This window comes from Pelodiscus sinensis, chromosome 2 (genome assembly GCF_052426305.1).
Source record: "Pelodiscus sinensis isolate ZL-2025 chromosome 2, ASM5242630v1, whole genome shotgun sequence".
Classification (NCBI taxonomy): Eukaryota; Metazoa; Chordata; order Testudines; family Trionychidae; genus Pelodiscus; species Pelodiscus sinensis.
In genome coordinates, this window is record NC_143053.1 from 74,903,179 (window position 1) to 74,926,659 (window position 23,481).

At 42.6% G+C, this 23,481-nt stretch overlaps 1 protein-coding gene across 1 annotated transcript in view; it reads right to left on the reverse strand.

Annotated features, from left to right (window-relative positions):
- Positions 1–1,835: 1,835 nt before the first annotated feature.
- Positions 1,836–23,481, reverse strand: part of DSG2 (desmoglein 2) — a 43,990-nt gene continuing 22,344 nt past the window's right edge. Inside the window, exons 6-15 of the mRNA XM_025180007.3 lie at positions 21,115–21,281; positions 19,447–19,581; positions 19,063–19,248; positions 17,644–17,903; positions 17,033–17,175; positions 15,357–15,584; positions 13,905–14,135; positions 12,548–12,672; positions 7,713–8,168; positions 1,836–5,979 (exon numbers count right to left, since the gene is read on the reverse strand). Of these exons, the coding sequence (XP_025035792.3) occupies positions 4,885–5,979; positions 7,713–8,168; positions 12,548–12,672; positions 13,905–14,135; positions 15,357–15,584; positions 17,033–17,175; positions 17,644–17,903; positions 19,063–19,248; positions 19,447–19,581; positions 21,115–21,281 (3,026 nt within the window). The 3' untranslated portion in view covers positions 1,836–4,884. The remainder of the gene's footprint in view (positions 5,980–7,712; positions 8,169–12,547; positions 12,673–13,904; positions 14,136–15,356; positions 15,585–17,032; positions 17,176–17,643; positions 17,904–19,062; positions 19,249–19,446; positions 19,582–21,114; positions 21,282–23,481) is intronic.

The window sequence follows — 23,481 nt, forward strand, 5'->3', positions numbered from 1 at the left end:
TGGAAGAGTTTTTGCACAAGAACTCTTCCGCAAAAGAGTTCTTGCACAAAATCATGCCAATGTAGACGTAGCCTTGGACTAATGACATATTAGAGGACAGTATATCTGCTTATAGGGCCATTATCACTGTCTTCTCTAAGCACTTCCCCAACATTAAATGAATTAATTCTTACACCACTCCTTTGAGGTAGGAAAGTACTTACATTGGTATTTCTCGCCAAGTATTGCCAACAATTTTTTAATAATTTCGTCCAACACTTTAATGAAAAGTAAAATCAAAGACCTACAAAACATACAGTGTTACATTGTCAGGGCTTCATCTTTCAGACTAAACCACAGATAAAGTGTCTCCCAGATAACACTTTAAGTTAAGATGGAAATAACTTGAAAGTTTTCTATTGTGGAAGAAAACAAGTGTTCACTCTGCATTTATAAGCAACAAGTAGCCAGAGACAGTTTATTTGAGCAATATTGCAAGGGAAGCCTGATTCGGACGGGGGACCTCCCCGCCCCCCCGGGCAGATCTTCAAATACAAACAGTTATGAAGCAGCTTATATACTTTCCCATTACATGCGACAATGGGTAGACAATTATCTCTTAGTTCCTCCCAGATTCTACCTTATCTTCAAGGTTCTCACTGGAGTCAGCATCCCATCCTTATCTCCGTATAGAGGGGAAGGCAGCGTCTTATTACAGCTCTCGTGTTGTCAAGAGTCAGAATTAGCCTGACTCTTGCTCTCTTGCTAACAAGACTAAGATGGCTGCACACAAATTCCCTTATTCCTGACTCCACACTATCTTTAGACACATAGTATCTGCTTTACATAACAGATGCACACACATCTGGAGTACAGAAAAGTAAATAAAACTTTAATAGAAAACCGAGTAAGTTAATAATTATACATAGAACTCTTGGAAAAAAACCCTAAAGACAGAATTTTGGTTAGATGTTGCAATTGTGAACTTTGAGAAGTATATCAGCATCCTTTTCCATCCCTAATTTCTGATTGAGTGAATCAAGCTGATAAACGAGTTAATTTAAAATTAAATGTAAGTGAGCTCTTCATAGCATCGGTCTCAAGATCCTGTATGATAATTGTTGAGAAAGTGATGACAAGCTGCAATTCAGAATGAACACACACACACACACAGAGGTAGCAGGACCTTCTGTTTTGTGATCCTATCTATTATGTCAAGTCTTTGTGACAATTTCCTTAGCTGTAAACTGGAAGATAATGCCCACCTTGGTAGGTGTTATGATGAAAAGTTAATGTTTATAAAGGGTGCTGAAGATGTAAGATTGCTATGTAGATATGCTATATAGATGTAAAACCCATGAAAATCAATATGCAGCATTTTGTTGTCATCTGCAGATTCTGGATCAGTAGTAGTGTTAACAACTAGGTAGCATGTATCAGAGGGGTAGCCGTGTTAGTCTGAATCTGCAAAAGCGACGAGGAGTCCTGTGGCACCTTATAGACTAACTGAAGTGTAGGAGCATAAGCTTTCGTGGGCAAAGACCCACTTCGTCAGAAGTGGGTCTTTGCCCACGAAAGCTTATGCTCCTACACTTCAGTTAGTCTATAAGGTGCCACAGGACTCCTCGTCGCTTTAACTAGGTAGCATGAGATTTTCAAAAGCATCTAATTGATTCAGACATTCAGTTCGGCCCAACTGAGTTTCACTGAGACTTGGGCACTGTTCACTTTTCACCTTTGAAAATCCCAGCACTCATTATTTTAAGATGAAAGAATAAAAAACAAAAACAGGATACTAAAGACTTGATATTTTTGTTCTGATGTATTATAAACCAATTAAATAGTGAAACAGAAAATCTCAACATTTCCCTTTATTTGAAGTTCCATAAAAATACAGAAATCACTGCAAAGTAGGTCATGTATAAAACCAGTATAAAGCTATTTTCTCTACAAGTAGGAAAAAAAGGAGCTTTCCATTAAAAAATCATGCTTGGAGTGAAATACAAGTCTATACCATAGACTTTAAAAATTAAACCCAGAGATATAGACCTCAGTTCAGCAAGGTACTTAAGCATGTGCCAAAATTAAGCACATGAGTATTTTCACTGACTTAAATAGAACTACCCACTTGCTCAAATTTGGCATGCTTACATACCCTTTGCTGAACAGAGTCCATAGTTCTCATTTTCATATTCCCCCCTCCTATTTATACATAATACAAGTTACAGTTTTGAATTGCTTTCTATACATTTTTTGGTATTTTCCCCTCCTGTTTCCAATACCTCTCTGTTCAAAAACATTTCAGGCAGAAAATAATATGGTGCTACATAGCAATACAATCACATGAATATTTGATTAGAATTAAAGTGAAACTGAAAAGTAATAATCAGAATCACATCCTGGCTCTGCAGTTGAAGGCCCCAGTCCTTCACACACTTATACACGTGCTTCATTTAACCACTAAGAGCAGTCCCATATATTTCACAGGTAAAAGTGTATGCAAGTGTAGGGCCTTAATACATAGATATGAAATGGTAATTAACAATACTCATAATATTTTTACTGTCATAACAATGCCAAAAGACATTATGGTGCTTTTCCCCTATTCATAGCACCTTGTACCTTGAATTTTTGTTTAAAATCTATTTGGGTTTTCCCAAATTTCATAAAAATAAATATTTACACACTCAGATATATACATTACTTTCCCTTTCTTGTAATGAGTAACTGTGTTTTACCTTTTTCCAACATTTAAATATCAAGACAAAAAATGAAATGATTAACTGGAAGTTCTATACAAATTGTAGTGAGCACCCTCTTTTCTCACCAAAGATAAGCATGCAGCATTAAAGTCAGCAGGAATTTAAGCACTGACTTCAGTGGAAGCAAAATCTGGCTCTTGATGCCAAATTGCAATTTGCACCTCCAATTTTGTGTCTGCAATTTCACAACACAATTTAGGTGACTTACCTAATTGCATCTGCAAACCAGGTCCTAAACTGTCTAAGTCATCTCAATTATGTCTAACAGTAGTCCTACATCTTTGCTCACAGTGGTAGAAAGAGGGAAAGCTGTGCTTGTTTCATATGTTATTTAGTGACCAATAAAAGTTAGCAAAATATGGATGATTAAATGCTTATGTGCATTACATCAAACCTGGTGCTCTGCAGGCATCTCAGCTGTCTTGCTACTTACTCTACAAACTCTGCGCCAAGGTGCAAGTACTGCTTTGAATGATATGAAATGCTGATAGGTATCCTCCCTGTGAGTTCCATAAGCAGCATTTCTGGGAACACAACAGGTTTGGCTGCTTGGCAGGCCTTAGCCTTTTTTTTTTTTTTTTTTGGCCTAACGTGTTGCACATTTTAAAGGAGAAAGAGAAAGAAGATCTCCACAGACAAGATCCACAAATTATTTAAAAGGCTTGAGGAAACATTGCAACACAAATTCTCATTTGTAAAGGCACATTTTTCTTGGTACTTGGACTGGAATCACTGCAGGGAAATTTTCCTTTTGATTTTACAATGTAAGCATTACACCATAACTACAACCAAAATTCACAGACACAAGATGGAAATTATTTTTTTCAAGGCAACTTGTTCAACAGTTTTATCTTTTCAAGTTTAGTTATTTTCAAGGCTGTGGTATTAAAATATTCCTTAAAAGGTAAATATGTAAATGAAAGGTGGGAGAAGAAATCAAAATTCAGATTAGATGTCAAAATATCTGGTCTCCTACATGAGGTGTACATATGGCATACCTATTGGTTCTTTGGAATACATTCTGAAGAACAGGTATGAGGCAGTGTGCACCTCACAGAAACATGTGAGGACTAAATCTCACAGTATCTGACTCAAAGTATTTCTGAAAATACTGACAAATTCCGCCATTTGTAAAATTTGCTGCAGCCTGCGATATACAGTCCCTCACCTCTGTCAGGAAAAGTTGTTTCTGGTCCTTTTAGATGAAAGGGAATGAAATTGATGACTAAGTTCCAGAGCTCCTCCAAGATACTTTATGAACTGTTTGTCTCCTATCTTCTAGACCAGTGGTCCCCAACCTTTTGAGGTTGTCGCGCGCCAGGGGGCGTGGCGGTTCGCCTGCCGGGCACCAGGGGGCGGGGACACTTGCGCGCCCGGGAGCGCCCCCCCCATAGCCGCATGCCTGGGGGCGGCCCCCCCCATAGCCGCATGCCCGGTGCTGGGGCCCCCCCATAGCCACGCGCCAGGGGCCGGTGCCCCTCCCCGCAAGTGCCGCGCGCCCGGGGCCGGCGCTCCCCCCCCCCGCAAGTGGTCCCCAACCATGATGCTCCCTGAAAGCGGCGCGTCATGTGCCCGGGGCCAGGCCAGCCCCAGGCCAGCGGGGGCACCGTGTTGGGAACCATGGTTCTAGACATTTAGTTTAACAATATTTTTTGTTGATCATTAGAGACCTTTCTGGCTTTTTAAGTATATCGTACTCTGCACGTGGGTAATGGGCTTAGCTCTCACCAATCAATGTGAAGAATTATACAGTGGTAGAGAGGAAGAAACAAGGAAACATTATTCCTATTAACTGTCTAACTAAGAACTTTGTAAAGTGAGCTGTTTTTTCCCCAGCTCATATTTCTTATTTACAGAAACTGCTGTAAGAAAATCCATGTCATTTTTCAAAGCACAAGGAAGTTGATTTCTTGAGATACTAAGAAGTGAAGAAGTTGGATTGAAGAAGTGGATTGTACCCATGAAAGCTCATGAAACCATCCACGTTTTGCTAGTATTTAAGGTGCTGCTAGACTATTTGTTGTTTTTTAAATTTTTCCAGTTACAGACTAACTCAGTTACCCCTCTGAAGCTTAAGAAGTGAAAGTTGTGGCTGATCCAGATATAAATGATGCCTAGCAGAGCTGTCTGAGAATTACATATATTATGAGCGTGTATACTGTACAGTGCTGTATTTTGTGATATTTGAAGACTTACCGAGGGTAGAAGAATCCTCCAAACCTAAGCCTGTTTGGTTAAGTAGGGGGTCTGTGATTAGTATATGCTCCTGCCTTCCAGGTCCAGAGAGGGTGGTCTGTCCTCTAATGTTTTGCATCCCTGAAATCTGAGCTGGAGTTGTGTAACTAGCCTGCAGCCCGGAGGTGGGTGTCACCAAGTTTTCAGTTATCACCACATTCTGCCCTTCTGATAAATTGGGAATGCTTAGCGAGCCCTTTAGATTTGAACTAGGTACAAGCAGTCTCTCCCTCTCCCTTACAACAACATACTGTGAATCAGGGAAGTCGGGAACTTTTAAGACTCCAGGCATAGTATCATCTGACCTAATCAGCCTTTCGGTTACCCTAACGTTATGTCTATTTGACAAATCAGGGATGTCTAACATGCCCTGCAAACCAGAAGCAGGAGCAAGCACTCTTTCTGTTACAAGAATGTTCTCCTTATATTGAGGATCAAGGACGATGGTGGTGGGTTGCGTTGTAGGGCCAGTCGCATAGGATGTTTCTGTCATTATAACATTGCTATTAGCCAAGGGATCAGCAGGAAGCCTAGCTTGTTGCAGGCCTGCCCTAGGGGCATAAGGTGTTTCAGTGAATGCCTTCCGTGTCACAGTTTCTGAACCTACACCATTTACTCTATGCACAGGCTCAGGTGGTTGGAAGCTAGGGTCGAAAGAATAGGTATGTTCTGAATTGAAAGCACTTTGCTGATCTAAAAATTGTGGCAAGGCATTGTTAAGATGCAAACCTGACTCATTCACTGCTGGCCTAGTATTCCTGTCTTTCAACACATGGGAACTATGCTGGCTGACTTCCACCTCTGCACGTTTGCCCAGGCAGATATCTGCTAGGGTCTTAAATTTATCTCCTAAATCATCCAGAAAACGGTCATCCAAGTCATCCTCAATAAAGCTGCAGCAGCCAATAGACCCAGGTGGGGAGTCTCCTTCTTCCTGACAGTAAAGCAAGAGACAGTCTTTCGCTAGCTGAGCTTCATCTTCACCAGCAAAAGTGTCAGCTTTCTAAAACAAAGGAAACAAAAGCTGTTACCAATGTTGTTTCAAAACGTTATAGGCACATTACCAACTTAAAAAAAAAACAGCTGAATTTTTACTGAAATATTTTTTACTCGCTATTATTATCTAAAGCTATTTCTAGACAAGGGGGGGACCTTTTTGGGGGCTGAGGGCTGCACACCCACAGAAAAATCAGTCGGGGGCCACACACAATTGAGAAGCAAAAAAACCCCCCAAACAAAGCCTCACTGATGTGGCCTCGACCGAGAAGGAGAAAGATACTCACCACATTTGCACACTAGAGCTCCAGCTCGACAGGAGGTAAGCGGGGGAGCTGGAGCACCAGCATGGACTCCCCAATGCTGGTGGGGGGAGCCACAAGACTCAGGGGCCTGATCCAGGCAAGCCAGGGGTCACATCCAGCCCGTGAACCTTAGGTTCCCCTTCCCAGTCCAAATGACGAGCTACGGGTGTGATTGCCCCGCTAACATACACATACTTGCACTAGATCTTATTGTTCTAGGATGAGTATAAATAGCCATGTAGCCATGGTAGCATGAGTAGCGACAGTGGTGTCATGGCTGAGCTGTGCCAATGACAAACTTGCCTGAAACCGGTGGGTATGTACTTGGCACAGCTACCCATGCTACCATGGCGACACTGCTCTTTACTTTCATTCTAGGTAGGGAAGAGCTAGTACCCATAAGTGTGCATGAGCAGAGGAATCATAAGCCCTAGCTTGTAGTACAGATATTCCCTCAATGTATTATAACTGAAAGCCAGTAGAAGAAAAGAAGATTTCTGTCTTTTTCAATTTGCATAGAGGGCACAGTTGGTGCCAGTCAAGTTGCTGATTCCTGTTTGTATGTGGGTATTTCATACAGCAATAGATGGTGGGGAGAAAAAAAATGTAAAAGAAATAGAAAAATTTGATTAAACCCACAGAAATTATCAGTGGGGTTGAGAGACAGTAGCTGAAACCAGTTTGTATTTATTATGGAATGATTTAATGTTGTCCGTGCCCTTAAAAATATTTCAGTTTTTTAAGTAAATCAACTATTATTATACTGGTGTCCATTTAGGCTCTTCCTCATCTCCTCAAAAACATATCCCTTCATTCTTTTGCAGATTTGCTAGAAAAATAAATTGGTACTGTTCCTCACTGATTACTGATGTATTCAAGTCATTTCTGAGGTGTAATCACTGGAATTGGAAAGCAATGCATTCTGGTTTAAATGTGTAGCATTTGTATACTACTAGCAGGGGGTGGCCTGTGGATGTAGGCAACCTCAGTAGTTGCCTACGGTGCCGCGTTTAACGCAGTGCCCAATTATGACGTCATGCCATTGAGGGCTATGGAGGCGGGGGCGCCATTCGCGCATTCCGCCTAGGGCGCCAGTTGCCGGCAGCTCTCCTCGAGCCACACCTGACCACTAGAGACCTGATCCTTCGAAGACTTAAGGAGGTGTGTAACTTTACTTGTTACTATTCTCCTACTGAAGCCAAAATTACACCCATGGTTATGTGCTTTGCTGGATTGGGGCCCAGGAAGAAATGGCAGATAAGACTGTGAAGACAAAATTTCTTTTAAAACAAAATGTGTATCAGATAAACAATCCTGATAAAATATGTTTAGGTTTGAAATAGAACTAACAGCCTTTGACAATTTGCTCCCACAAGATTTCTTTGTTTTAAAACAATAACATCAATATGTGAATAGTCTCAAACAAGGTTCTTACGTCATTGAAGTAATCTCTCAAAAATTCTTCATTTATGGCCCCTTCAATTCCCATCGCCATGGTTCCTCCAGCTCCCATTGTCGTGACCCCGCCAGGTCCCATCGCCATGGTTCCTCCAGCTCCCATTGGCGTGACCCCGCCAGGTCCCATCGCCATGGTTCCTCCAGCTCCCATTGGCATGACCCCGCCAGGTCCCATCATCGTGGCCCTGCCAGCGCCCATCGTTGTGGCCCCGCCAGCGCCCATCCTTGTGGCCCCGCCAGCTCCATAGTCTGCACCAGAAAGGAATCTTTGCTCTTCCCATCTCCTATTGATGATAGAATTAGCATGGTGTTCTTTGATATGGGATACAGAACTGCTTCCTCCTGATCCAACTGCCTCTACTGCTGCTCCTCCACTGCGTCCCTTTGCTTCTGAAATGCTCAATGGGGGGGGAGCAATGAAGCTTAGGGGTGCCTGAAACAACAATTAAAATACAATGTGAAACGTGCTCTGTGCTGCGCATGGAATTCTCTAAGCAGTTGTGCTAGGATGAGTCCAGGAGGGAGGGAGTTGGCATGATTGTTTCAATGAGCTGTTACAAAAGTGCCTTGTGGGCCTGAACCTATACCATTTACTCTATGAAAAAGGGCATGGCCTTTATGATTTGTGTAGCCAAAGAAGCTTATAAAAGCCATTTTAGGGATATATGGTATCATCCTCTTAAAACCAATGATAGGGAAGTAAGAAACATTGTGAACTTGCTGGAATTTCCTCTGGCAAAAATTTTCCAAATACTCGTTTCAGTGAGAAAGGAGAGTGATCTCACGCCACACCTTAAGCCCTCAGATCCTATAGCCTCTGCAGGCCCCTCTGTGATGCTGCCTGGCTGTCTTCTCTCCCATGGCAGCTTGGACATATTGCTATTTCCCAAGGAGGATGCAGGCTCTAAGGAGAAACTCATGCCCAGTGATTCTGCCTGGGTATTTACCAGTTCCAGGAGAGAATATGCCCATGTTGGTAATTACTTACTGGTCCTGCACCAACCCACCTGAGCCTCAGCCTCCTGTAATTGACAAACTGGGGCTTGCATGCCAAGTACTCACTGTTACCCTCACTTTCTCCTCCTTTCCAATTTAGTTAAATCATACTTGCGCCCCTCCATACATCATCTTTTGTCTGCTGCATTAACACACCCACAGATTGGAACTGACACTTCTCCCCTTACAAATGCAAATATTTAACTTATTTAACTCTTTTGTGGTTTGTATATTGGAAGCACCAGTACTTCTCCATCCCTACTTTCTGTTTAGCAAAACAGCAACATCATGGCAGATGTGGCAATTTCCTGCAATAAATACAGTCAAACCTAAATAAATACATAGATTTAAATCTCCCAGTGTGTATAATTCTACGGCAAAGGTGAGCAATAATTTTAGACAGGGGGCCACTTCACACATTTTTGACCCTTACTGGCCTGGGGGTGGGACAGCATGTGAAGTCTTTGCCTCTGCCCTCCCCAGAGAGAACCACGAGCTGTTCTGAACAGGTGGTGGTTCCCTCTAGACACTCGCCCCCTTGCAGGGCAGGAGGAGACTTTGCGAGCTCTCCCCACCCCCAGGCAAATCAGGGCTGGGGGGCGTGAGGAGCGCACAAAGTCTCTTGCTTCATGCCCCCGGCCTGCAAGGCAGGACATCCGCGGGCTGGATCCAACTACTTCGCAGACCAGATCTGGCCCGTGGAGGCCTCTTTGCCTGCCCTGTTCTTTGGGGTAGGGCGATCACAGCTCTTCCAGGAATTAAGAACAGAGGGATGATTAGGCAAAGTCACTGAGGATGTAACACATCCCTAGAAGTACCAACACCTGCAAAGGCTAGCACATACTGGTTCAAAGTGAATTCTCCAGAGTCCAACAAAGGGCTTCTGAATAAATAGCCTGAGTTTAAATTGAGTCTTAAGGCCTTATTTCTGGTCCATCAAACAGACAGGACCTTTTGTCCAAGGTAGACGGGTGTGAGGATTGGGGGAAGGTGCCCAATCATTGCAGAAGGGTTTGAAGGAGTGACTTTTACCAGAGCCACTACTGGAGTTATGTGAGGAAGGGTGGTGAACTCTGGTACACTTATTAGCAGGGGTCAACAAATTATGGAAAACCCTACTCACCAGACAAAAAAGGGACTCGCCACCCTCCCCCACAAAAAATGTTTTTTTAATGGCATAAATTCCTAATAAGAATAAGAACAGTAATTACTAATAAGTTAATAATAAATATCACCCAAGTTATTAATAAATATCTTATAAACCTCTACCTTTTCTCTCTGCTTCCATGTCTCCTCCTCTTGCTCCATCAGCTCCCCTGGTGCCTGCTGCCCCCCCCAACCCATCAACCTCCTCTGGTGTCCTGACTCTTGCCCTTCTCACTGCCATCAGCCTTCCTGAGACCTGCACCCCTACGCCAGCCCTTCTCTCCCCCCTGTGCCCACTCCTCCAGTAGCCCTACTCTGATCATGTGAGCTACCCCTGCTCATCCCCTCTTCTAACACCTCCCTCTACACACTTGCCCTGCCTCTCTCCTCTGGTGCTGGTCCCTCCTCTGCAGGGCTATGTCTAGACCGCAAGCCTCTTTCGAAAGAGAGTGTCTAGACTGCACGCGGAATTTCGAAAAAGCAAGCCACTTTTTCGAAAGAAAGCACCCAGTGAGTCTGGATGCTCTCTTTCTAAAAAGCCTGTTTGCTTTCAAGAACGCCTTCTTTCGAAAGAGCACTTTCGAAAGAAGGCGTTCTTCCTCGTGGAATTAGGTTTACCACCGTCGAAAGAAAAGCCGCATTCTTTCGATTTAATTTCGAAAGAACGCGGCTGCAGTCTAGACGCAGGTGAAGTTTTTTTCGAAAAAAGGCTACTTTTTTCAGAAAAAACCCTGAGTCTGGACACAGCCCAGGTGTCTACCCTTCTGCTTCACCCCCAGAATCCTTTGGCATCTGCACCTTCCCTTAGCCCTGCACCCTCCTGGTGCCTCCCCCTTCCCTCACTGCTCCTACCCCCTTTTTCCCTGATACCCACCCCCTCACTACCCTCTGCCCCCATTCTCCTCATGCCCCTGTGCCCTCACACATGCCTTGCTCCATCCCCGCCTTCCTCATGCCCACCCCTTCTTTCAAGCCTTCTCCCAGCACCACCTCCTCCCCCCTCTAGCCCACAGTGCCCTTACCCTCTCCTCTCCCAGCATCACCCTGTCCCCCTCCCACTGACACCTCTCCTCCTGCCCTTTTCCTCATTGTCTGCACTTGGCCCCCTGGCATTTGTCTCTCCTGCACCCCTGTCCCTTGGTGCCTTCCCCTTTCTTCTTCTTCTTCTCCTGACCTCCTTCCCTCCCCTCCCCTCCGCACAAGCCCCTTCCCCATATTTTTCCTCTCCCCACAGCCCAGCCCAGCCCCTTCCCCTCCCCCTCTCCCAGGGCCAGCTCTAGGTTTTTTGCTGCCCCAAGCAAAACATTTTTGGCTGCCCCCCCTTTTTTTGTCGTCTTTTACACGTTTGCATTTTACAATGGGGTTTTTTTTGTTTTGTTTTTGTCCCGGCATTTTAGCCCCATAAATAGCAAATAGAATTTTCATTCTTTTTTTTCCATAAAGGCAAAGGCGCTTCAAGTGAACTCCCCCTTTCACTTCCTGCTGGGTCACAGCAGCTTTTTCCCTGCCCTGTCCAGCCCCTCCCTGTAGACAAGCACCCTTCACTCCTGACCCACAGGGGGAGCAGGGTGCAGGGACAGCAGAGAGCCAGAGGGGTGCAGGGAACAGTGGGGGGATATGGAGGTGGCACAGGGAATGGGAGGCACAGAGCCAGACGGACGCAGCTATCGGGAGGAGCAGGGTGAGGTGGAGGCACGGGTAATGGGACGTGGGGAACGGGAGGGGCAGAGGGATCGGGGTCTAGGGGCAGTGCAGGGAATGGGCAGCACAGAGCTGGGGGGGCATGGATCAGGGGGAGCAGGGGCGGCGAGCCCTGTAAATGTACATGCTTAGGGAAAGCTTGTGGTAACTTGTAACTGTGAGCAACTGCAACCAGACACAGCTTTTGGGGAGAAAACAAAGCACAGACACAGTATTGGTTGGGAACGATGAAGACTAGAAAAAAACCTGTTAGGAGGAAGAAAGGGAAGGAGATGCAGGTTTTCACTCAGGAGAGATGATAGCTGGGGAGCCAGAAACCTGAGGGAAAAATACAGTGCAATTGCCCTGAACTGTGAGAATCACTATTTGCTTGACTATTTTGCTTTTCTTTTCCTTTGCAGTGTAGACACTACGGCTACGTCTAGACTGCAAGCCTCTTTTGAAAGATACTTTTGAAAAAGCCTATTTCAAAAAAGAGCGTCTAGACTACAACCAGTATTTTCAAAAAAGCAAGCTGCTTTTTCCAGAGAGAGCACCCAGGCAGTCTTGATACTCTTTCAAAAAAGCAGTTTGCATTACATGGTGCCTTTTTTTGAAAGAGCGCTTTCGAAAAAAGGCATTCTTCCTTGTAAAACGAGATTTTCATGGTTGAAAAAACTGCTGTGTTCTTTTGATTTACTTTCTAAAGAACGCAGCAGCAGTCTAGATGCAGGGGAAGTTTTTTCGAAAAAAGGCCACTTCTAAAAAAACCCCAAAACCCCTGTAGTCTAGATACACCCATTGGTTGATATTTCCAGAGTGGCATATTGAATTTAGTCACACATACTTTTTAATTAATTTATGTTAGCATGTGCCTAAATACCATGCACTATTTTGAAATCTCAACCACAATCTAAAACCAACTCCAAATGAGAAATTGAAATACTTAGCTTAAAAAAGAGAAATAATATATGACTAAAGTAAACTTGCCTTGTTTTCAGGTACTGCCCCTTCATTGTTCCATTTACGTAATATCTCTTCACTATTGTCAGGTATTGCTGTAAATCCTTTAGCACCTGATCCATGACGGCACAACAGCAATAGGAGTGGTACAACTGTAGGGGAGCAGAAAGGATCATTAGACATTGATAACTAGAGCATAAACCACCTTTAGGTAACTATGTGTAGTTAAACAAAAGGAAAAAAATATGTAGCATTTTAAAGACTAACAAGATGGCTTATTAGGTAATAAGCTCATTACCCTAATAAACCATCTTGTTAGTCTTTAAAGTGCTACATATTTTTTCCTTTTGTTTTACCAAGATCAGACTAACATGGCTACCTCTCTATTTCTGTTTGTAGTTAGTTAAGCAATAAACCCCTGTACCATGTGTGGGCATGCACACAGTTTTCAGAAATTCAGCAATTTAATGCAGAGGTTATTCAGTTATGGTCAGTAGATAATGAATATGTACTATGGCTCTGATTCTGCAAACACTCATGCATGTGCTTAATTGCGTACATGAAAGCTGTTCTGCTAAAGCAGGGGTGGGCAATTTTTTGCCGGGGTCCACTCTGGAAATTTTTGAACTGGCCCCAGGCTACACAAGAAGGGGCAGGGCATCGTGTGGAAGGGGCGGGGCTCGAATGGAAGGGGTGTAGCCAAAATATTTCCGGTTTCCCCACCCCCAGACTATGATTGGTCTGGGGGTGAGGGAGTGCCTTTGTCCCTACCCCAAGTTCCCCAAGGTGCCCATGACCCTGGCGTGGGAGGAGACTTCCCTCACTCCCCTGCCCCTACGCCAATTAGGGCCTAGGGGCAGGGGAATGCGCAAAGCCTCCTCCGCTCTCCTCTTTCCTTCCCTGAGAGCAGCGTGCGGCGCTTCAAAGCACCATGTGCTCCTGGCAGGGTGGGAGGAGGCTTCATACGCTCCCCTGCCCCCAGATCAATTAGCGCCTGAGGGGTGGGGGAGCAGCAGGGCCTGCGCAGGACGGATCCACCCACTTGGCAGGCTGAATCCAGCCCGCGAAGGCACTTTTGCCCACCCCTGTGCTAAAGTCACCAGTTGTTGAACTGAGCCCTAATACAATTAAGGCCACTACCTCCAGCTTTGGGGGTTTTTTTTGCTATAAATAGCTGCCTCAATATACATAACATCTTGCTACTCCCAAAGTAAAGGATTTCACCCACGAATGCCTGTGTTTTAGTTGGGTTGTTGGAATAAAGAAACAGAGTTGACATTTTGGGGAGGAGCTAGAGTAGTGGAGAGGGGCACTGTTTCCAGTGGGCTCAGGATTTCGTAGAATATGTATCAATGCCTAAAATTAATATAAAATAGTTACTTACGTAGCAATAATAAAATTGCCAGGATAATTACTGCAATTGCTCCAGCTCCCAGCCCAACTGAAGAGTTGATGAGTCTGTCTTGGCAGGAACCCCCATCCACACACGTACAAACACTCAATGTAAGGATCTGCTTTTCAGCACAGCTTAGACCTTGCATATCTTTCACTAACATTTGAACTTGATTTGTGCTAGGCTTTATATCTTCTGGTAGTAACAGATGAATGCTTGTTTCTTTGAGGGAAAAGGATTGCGGTGAAGAAAAACATAATCAGTGAAACACGAATTGGGTGGAAAGAAAGTTAGAAATCACTGTCTCTTACTAAAGAAAAGCAAAACAGAATTCTACCAATGCAACAGAATTGACTTTAATCATACCAATTGCTATTATCATCATATACGACGCACTCTGTGGCAAAATATAACCTACGATTATTTTAATTTCTAGAGACTGTGGAAAAGCCTTGTTAAAAGTTGAGTCATCTGTATGAACCCCCCTACTCCCAATACCATTCATCTCTGTAATGAGTCACAGGTGTCTAGTCCTCTTCCACTTTTAAAAGGTTAGGAGGGCCCTGACATAATGGACACACTGCAATTGTGCTGAGAAAGTGGGAGCAGGTTCCTAGGAATATCCCTATAGGTATCATGGAGAAGAGCTCTTCAGGGGTGAGGAAGTGGAGCATCAAGCAGTTGAGCAAAAGAACTCCTTGCTTTACCTGGATCACTTCTTTTAAGTGCCTGCACAAGTATTTGGGTGTGCAGTGGGGGGCTGTCTTGCTCATCACATTGTGATGGGGTCAAAGAAAAGGCTGTGAATGTAGGCACTCCTGCCTCACTCAAATCAGAGAACAGAAACGATCTCACATTGGGCATATACTCTGGTAGAGTAGGACTCCCCAACCAGATGGATATTGTTGTGAGGGTCCTCTTCCTTCCCCTAAAGTATTAGAGTATCTTGGACAATGGATTAAGGATCCAGTTGATGTGCTGAGTGCAAAGCAGTTTTCTTTTTCTCTATAGCTCAACTTTTGAACTGAACTGCCAGTCAGGAATGTGATCTGACTGCTGACTGCAATTATATGCCTGCAACTTCAGTCCTGTTGGGAAGATCCTCAGTCACCTGAATGTGATGTGGAAAGAGGGAGGGAAGTGGATTTAGCATCAACATCACTCTCAAGAGCCCAATCACAGGTGATCAGGTTACAGAATCACTTCAACCACAAAACATGTAATTCTGTATTCTATGGCCATTAGAAATTAAGGGGGGAAGACGGGGAGGAGACTAACTTTAAACTGTTGCTATGTCTCCTGGTGTGGAGGTGCTTTTGGCTGAATCAAACCCTAAAATTCTCAACTGCCCACAGTTAGCAAAATATGACACAAACAAAGCTGCAAAGAACTCAAAAATGTAAACAAAACATTTTTTGTAAGTCAAATTGATATTTTTCTTACCATTTACGCCTTCAATCAGCCATTTCTTTGCTGTCCCTTCAGGCTCATCAATGACAGTAAATGTGAAGGGAGCACTGTTTGGGTAAGCATCTCGATCCTCAGCTGTAAAACTGAAGAACTTTGCGTCTGAACAAACTGTTTGTGCTGGAGTCAAAATGATTGGACAATTATCATTGATATCCTCAACCTTAATTACAATAGTGCCAGTGGCTGTTTTCTTAGAGTAATCTGCAAATATAATTGTACAAATTTAAATTCTTGTGTGTGCATACATTTTTGCTTTTAAAAACTCACATTTTTTTCCAGAGCATAAAAAGCATAACAATTACAAATTTAGGACCTGATCCTGATGTCAAAGATAGTTCTGCCTTTGATTTTAAGGGGGCCAAGACTTAACTCTTACTATTTATAGACATATCTGCATAGTGACACATTTTAAATATAATATATTTTAAAAACTAATGCTGTGTCTACACTGCCACTTTTTGGCTCAGGGGTGAGAAAAAAAACACACCCACCCCAGTGCAGCAAGTTTTACACTGTAAAGTGCCAGTGTAAATGAGCTCCTAGCATGGGGAGTGGTAGCTATTGGCCCCCCAATTAGGTGTGGTTTACATATAGCACTAGTAGAGCTGGTAAGGTGGTCCAAAAGTCCTGTCATGGCAGTGCTTTAATGGTTTAAGTGTAGACTTAGTCTTAGTAAAATAGAACTATAGTTTAAAAGAATCATTACAAACAACAAATGAGATACAAAGAGAACACTAACCACATACATCAAAAGCAAAAAGACAATGTGTTTCAGTTCTTTTTGCATTATATTCAACCCCCATAGAACTATTGAGATGTTAAGTCTTCTCCTCAAAATACTGCGATATTTAAACACTTCCATTTTGACAAGCAGTATTTCAATTTCACGTGTTCTGAACACAGACATGCCTTGCATGTAGTCCTTTCAATAAATGGATTATAGTCCCTAACCAAAATAAAGTGCAGCGGTTAGAAACCTTTTAATATTTGTATGTGGTGTTAAAAATGACAACAAAAACTTCTCCAAGATGCATTTCTAGAATGCATAAGGATATCAAACTGAACAAGGAAGTAACCACAATTTACATAGATACTGGAGTCAAAGGAGCCCTGCCTGCTTATACCAGAGAATCTGACCTTTACACTATTAAAAGGGTTGACTATACAGCCCTTGTTTATGTTGATGAGCGCTTGCTAACATTTTGATAGGAGTGCTCATCAACAGAAGGCTGTAATATTTAGGCCTACATGGGTACTGATCAGATGGTCAGACTGCTTGTTCTCTTGGGCTACGTCTACACTGCAGTGCTATTTCGTGTCTTTTGAGCACGCCCATTGTTTTGAAATATAATGGGCTTGCTATTCCGACTCCCCTGTAAACTTCATTCCACGAGGAGTAAGGGACATTTTGGAATAGTGATTTATTTAGAAATAAGTGCTGTGTAGACAGCACCAAATTTCGAAATAAGCTTATTTTGAAATTGATGTGAAATAAGCTACACAAATTGCTTAGCTTATTTTGAGCTATGGCTGCAGTGCAGACACACCTTTGCTATGCAACATTAGGTTGAGGCCTCAGTAAGAATAAAATTTTGTAAAGAAAGGTTCATGAATACATATGACATGAAAGCTAATGCCTCAAAACTTACCTTGAGTTATGGCAAGAATGGTGACAGTGTAGGTACCATTATTTACATAAATGGATTCATAATCAGGTACTTTTACAAACTTGATTTCAGCTGAGGAGGAATCTATCATGATCCAATTATCTTTATCATATCCTTTGAGGTATCTGTTTGAAATAAACAAAAAAAAATGTCATTATAATTAGAAAGACAACTGTGGGATGGAGGGAATGGAAGCTGCTGTGCACGAACACAAATTGAATATTTGCTCTACACCAATGTATCATCTCCATTCGTATGGGATCCCTACATGTTTCATCCTAAATCTCAATCCACAGTAAAAAGCCACAAATGGCATACTTGTAGGTTTACTAAATGGACACCTTAATACAGATTGTTTCTATAGGGAGATGCACTTCTCATCATATGAACTAATACAAAAACAATTTTTTTTTCAAGTCCATACACTCTACATAAGACCATATACAATGCCCATCTCATTTATACTGTAATTAGACATCTATCAAACAGCATGACTAAGAAATAATTTCAATGTAATGCTTGTTTCATACAAAGATTTAGCATGACAGTCTATAAATAGTAACACTGATAATTATTAAAAATATTATGCTTACTTGACATTTTCTGCTACTTTTGAAGAGTCTTCATCATAGGCTTGAAATGTCCCAATAATTTGGTTTATCTTTATAATCTCACTTGTCTTAATCACCATTGTGTGGGGTTTGAATACAGGGCCTTCTAGCACATTTTTCACCTTAACTGTGACTGGAATCGATTTTGCTTTGTAGCTATTCTGAATTGACTTGTGAAATGCTGCTTTATTTGTAACAACAATGCCCAAGCTCATGCTTTGAATTTCCTCATAATTGAGCTCCTACAAAAAGCATAAAGAAACCTTAAACTTTATTCAAAAAGTAAACACAGAATTGGACACCCAGTTAATATTTAAATGTTCAGACTTTACACATTTTCTTTATTAAAAATGAATAAATTAAGGCTAGCTAAAGGTCCCAGAATGACAGCACCAGAAAAAGAAGTATGACTTAACTTGTCAAGTCTCCTTTCAATATATAATGTCCTGTATTAAATAGTGTATAGAAATAGTGTATAGAAGAAGAATATAATATCTAGCTATTTGTATGGATAAATTCAAGGTAAGAGCTTCATGCTGCTGACTTTGGAAAGAACAGTATCTCCTGGCCATAGGGAAAGGATCTTACTCCAGGAGTCACAATTGGAAAGAAGAAGTAGAATGCTTTTGTATATTTTAGTTTTTGCCCTCTCATCATTATCATATTTAACACTGAAAATGCTTTTCATCTGTAGGGCTTAAATCACTTTATAAATCCACGTTATAAGCATTGTATTCAGAAGCTAAAGAAAAGGAAACTGAAGCACCGAGAGTTACTTGATATGCTGAGTGTTACTGTGCATCCCCAACTCATGTTGACTTGAGGGGAATAAGGATACTCAACAGTCTGCAAAATCAGGCTCCAAATCAGTGAGACTCAGACCTCAGTGGTTCAGTAGTCAAATTACTGGCCAACATTAACCTAAAGAGCCAGAGTCATGTGAATTCAGTGTTTAATTTACTATACTACTATACATATTTAAACATTATGACAGGGGAAAAATTTGTACAAATTAACTTAATTAGAAAACAACACAGCAAAAGCATCCTGATTGGTTAGTAAACTTAGACTGGTTAATAACTGGATCATACAGTGTTTTACCATCACTTATGGCAAAGAGCATGGGAGACTAATTAAAAGGGCCACTTGTGTCTTGCAAACCTCAGTCTGAGTATCACTGCTCAAAATGATTTACTAAAGTGAAGGGGAACATGTTTTCTTCTGTATGTAAAAACAGTTACTCACTACACCTGAGAGGCGTATTACATCTGTGTATTATTTGCTATTCACATGCTGATAGAATGCAAACAGTTTTAATTTAAATTAATAGCCTATGTAATTTATTCTAATATTTAATAAGTCTCCTTTGATTAAAGAAACCGATTCTCATTATCCACTTACCTTCACAAGAGTCAAAACTCCTTCATTTGTTTGAGTATCTGTCTCTATATGGAAATAACCTCCTTCATTCCCAGAGACAATTGAAAAGTTTGCCAGCCAATTATCAGAGAATATTTCATCTTTGTCAAATGCTTTCATTCGTATAATTTCCACATTTGCTCTATTTTCCTCGACACTGCCTTCATACTGCAATTAAACAATATATCCTTATTAAAATGTTAAGTCTATCTGATTTCATTATGGCAGAATATATCCTCTGTGTATCATGTGATAGTAAATTACATGTTACTACCAGACACAGAAGCACACAGTCTCTCTCAAACAATCAACCAACCAACCAACCAAAACAAAACAAAACAAAAACAAAAACAAAAACAAACTTACTGTCTCCCTTTCAAGAATGGGCAGATTATCATTGACATCCAAAATCTTGATTTTTACAGTACAGGTTTTAGCTAGCCCATTTCTGTCTCCATTTCTGTCCCTGGCTTCTACAGTCAAAATGTAGTTACTTTGTTCCTGTGTCACATTCAAAGATAAATGTTTAAATCTATGTAAAAACAAATTGCAAAATCACGTAAAACATTTTTTGCTCCAGTACGTTTTCTGTATATTTCTGTGATATGAAATGGCTGGCTATGGCAGTATGTTTCATTATATTCAATTTCAATTATCATAACCTTCCTGACAGCTAAGTTGTTGTACCAGAGTCCTAAGCTCAGGAAAGTATTTAGCATTTTCCCAAAGAACTTAGTAAATGGAGGGTAGAAAGAATTAGAGAAACATAAAAGAGACAAAAACAACCACCCCAGCACAAAGGGCTTTGGGAATTTTATCACTGTCCTTTAATTGTGGGCTAGAAAATGGTTACGCCACAGCTGGAGGAAAGAGAAATTTATTGTGAATGCTATATTTCATAAAATAATTATTATTAGATTATTACACATGCACATAACAAACATAATTAGCAAAGTTTTATACTAATAGTTCAGTTATTTCCCTTCAGTTTTTAGTGAACTTCTTGACACTATTCTCCATGACAAATGACAGACTGATAGTACTGGCTGGATAAAGCTAGGCCTGCTGTAAAGGTAAGAAATGAAAACTTTCCTGCCATGTCCTCCCACTGCCAGAATGCTAATCTGTTTGTTAGGAGGGTGCTCTCTAATGGCAGTAGTTTGTATACACGTAGATGGCTAATGGAAGGAGCACCATCTATTGGACAATAAGAATACAAAGCATTACATATGTAAGTTAATAGGTTCAAAAAAGTTGTTGATAACACTTAATATGCAGCTTTGAACAGGGGGTTATAGAAATCTGCCTGTGGCAATTCAGGTCTTAATTTGCAATATACACCCATAAAATCTAGGACTACTCTTACAGAACCAGATTATGAGCTTTGCAGTTTGTTCACAGGAGTGACCAAACAGAAAGAGTGAATAATCAAGACCGCGTGTGTGTGTGTGTGTGTGTGTGTGTGTGTGTGTGTGTGTGTAAATAATCAAGACCGTGCGTGTGTGTGTGTAAATAATCAAGACCGTGTGTGTGTGTGTGTGTGTGTGTGTGTAAATAGGCACCGACAAAAGAAATAAGCCCCAAACATTGCAACTATCCCTATACAACTGGGGCATCTGGTCACCCTAGCTCACACTGTAGGAAAAGACAAGCTCTTATTACTCCCCAGTGCTTACTACTTACACTGTAAGCACCAATGTAGTGGTGGGCAGACAAGCTATCACCAGGCCACTACTTCCCTCTGGTGCAATTTAGGACAACTTTGTGAGCAAGGCCTTAATTCTTAACTGGAACAAAAAGCACCAGCCAGCACAGCAGAGCAGACACAAAGGGAGAAAGCCAGCAGTTCTAGGAAAGGCCTATACCTTCCATTCTCAAGGCAGGGAGCCAGGCATGCAGAATGAGATTGGGGGAACGGCAGAATTGTGTATCCAGCCCTCACCTATTGAGCAGGACGAAGCAGCAATGAGCTAGGAAGACTGAAACAGTGTTGTAAAAACTCTGGGAAAGAGCCAATATAAGAGTATAGTTTACCTCTCTGTCAAGGTTAAACGTTGCTGTTATAATCTCACCCGTGTTTTTTTTAATATGGAATGCAGAAGGCTCATAAGGCTTTTCAGAAAGAATCTTGAAAGCAATTTTTGAATTTAGATTGTTCGGTTCATCTGCATCTGTTGCATTTATCCTCATCACAAATGTGGCTGAGAATTAAAATACATACATATATATTGATTTACATTGCTCTGTCATATACTGGAAAGTATCATTTATAAAATGATGGAAAGTTTTCAGGCCGACTGAACTTTTTTGTGTCTTACTTCTAATTATTTTTTAATAAGAGTTGAAGAAATGTCAATTTAACACTAATATTTCATTAGATAGTTTGCACAAGCAAACAAATGCATATCTTGGATATAAATACTATAACCTCAGTGTAACAGCAAAGACAAGTGGACTAATATGGATGTTCTTTAACTAAAAGTTAAAAATATGTTGGAAACTTCACAGGTATAATTTAATACAAACAGAAAACAAACAAAATGTCCTTTTACATCATCTGCTCTCAGGCCTGGTGACCTGACTCCGATGTTTTTCTTTGTAGTCTAGTTTTGAAGGTTTTTTTTTTTTTAATAGAAGGATGGCTACTTTTAAATCCATTACTGAGTATCCAAGGAGGTTAAAGTGTTCTCCCACTGTTTTTTGTATGTTACCTTTCTAAATCTCTGATTTGTATCTGTTTATCCTTTGGCACAGCAACTGTATGATCTGGTCAACATACAGGGCAAAGGGGCTTTGCTGGCACATAATCACATTAGCAGATGTGCAGGTGGATAACACCCTGATATTGTGATTTATGTGGTTAGGTCCTGTGATGCTGTCACTTGTATAGATTAGGGATGCTAGATATCGTGTAATAGAATAGCCGTGTAACCACATGAAATCTTAGTGGTTATATGACTATTCAATAGTCCTCAGGAGTGGGCTTCCCGGGGAGCCCCCTGCCACTCTGCTCTGCTGCCTATGTATCAGAGGCAGCAGTGCGGGGTGGCAGGCGGGAGCCAGTCACCAGTGGATCCAGTTTAAAAACCAGCTCCCCACTCAAACTGGCTGTCTGTTGCCCCATACTGCTGCCTCTTTTACAGAGGCAGCAGCATGGAATGGCAGCAGCCCCCGGCCATGGGGATCCGAGCACCCTGTGGACAGAGGCTGGTCCACAGCAGCAGCCCCTGTCTGCGGAGAGCTGGGACCCCCGTGGACAGGGACTGCTGTGGACAGAGGCTGCTTTGCGGCAGCCTCCCCTGCTCCTCCATCCCCGTGCTCCTGCCTCTCATAGAGGCAGCACAGGAGGGAGAGGGCAGGCAGCAACATGGAGCTGATGCTGGGGGGAACTGGCTTTTAAGCTGGCTCCCCCCAGCACTGGCTTCTGCCTGCCTCATCTCACTGCCTCTGTAAGAGGCTCTGGGAGTGGGGGAAGGGGTAGGCGTATCGTCAGACCTGGCATATGCTGGGAGCCAGCTTGAAAGCTGACTGCCCACATGTGTCGGCACATAACTACAGGCGACCCCCAACTTGTGACCACCCAGCCCAGCCCCCAGCTGGGACATGGCATCGTTCGCGCCATGCTGTGGAGCCACCTACTGCCTGGCCCAGCCCCCAGCTGACCAACTTATGGCGCCATTTAGGGGCTATCAGAGGCAGCAGCGCAGGGATTGGGGGGGGACAGGCGGATCTGGTGCTCGTGAGGAGCCTGCTTAAAGCCAGCACCTCATGGGCACCAGCTGCCACTCTCCTCCACCTCTGATACAGAGGCAGTGAGGAGTGGGGAAGGCATGTAGTCAACAAGATTAACTAATAAGTCCAGGCTTAACAGTTAATGATGAAGTCAACTATAGGCAACCCCCAATTTGTGACTGCCTGACCTGTAACCCCTCACATTTACGGCCGTCCTGCTCCAGAAGCTGTGGGGCCACCTACCAGCCAGCTGAAAACACCATTTGCACCAGGCTGGGGGGCCACCTACTGCCTTGCCCAGCCCCCAGCTGGCCAGCTCATGGCGCCATTCGTGCTGTGCCATGGGGCCACCTACTGCGCAGCAGAGCCCCCTGGCTCCAGGAGACTACAACTCACAGGAAGCAAAACTGGCCAGGAAGGGAACCCCTGTTCATAACATTGCCTATATGGGCAATAAGGGTTCGAGTTAAGACGGCCCGACTTACGACCGTTCTCCAAGAACCAATTAGGTCGTAAGTGCAGGGGGTCACCTGTATATGTTGACATCCCTAGTATAGATATGTGGACAGAGTTGGCAATGGAATCTGTTGCAGGGGTAGATTCTTGGGTAAGTGTATCTGAGGTATGTGATGTATGGCTGCTGGTAAGTATTTGCTTCAGATTGGAGGG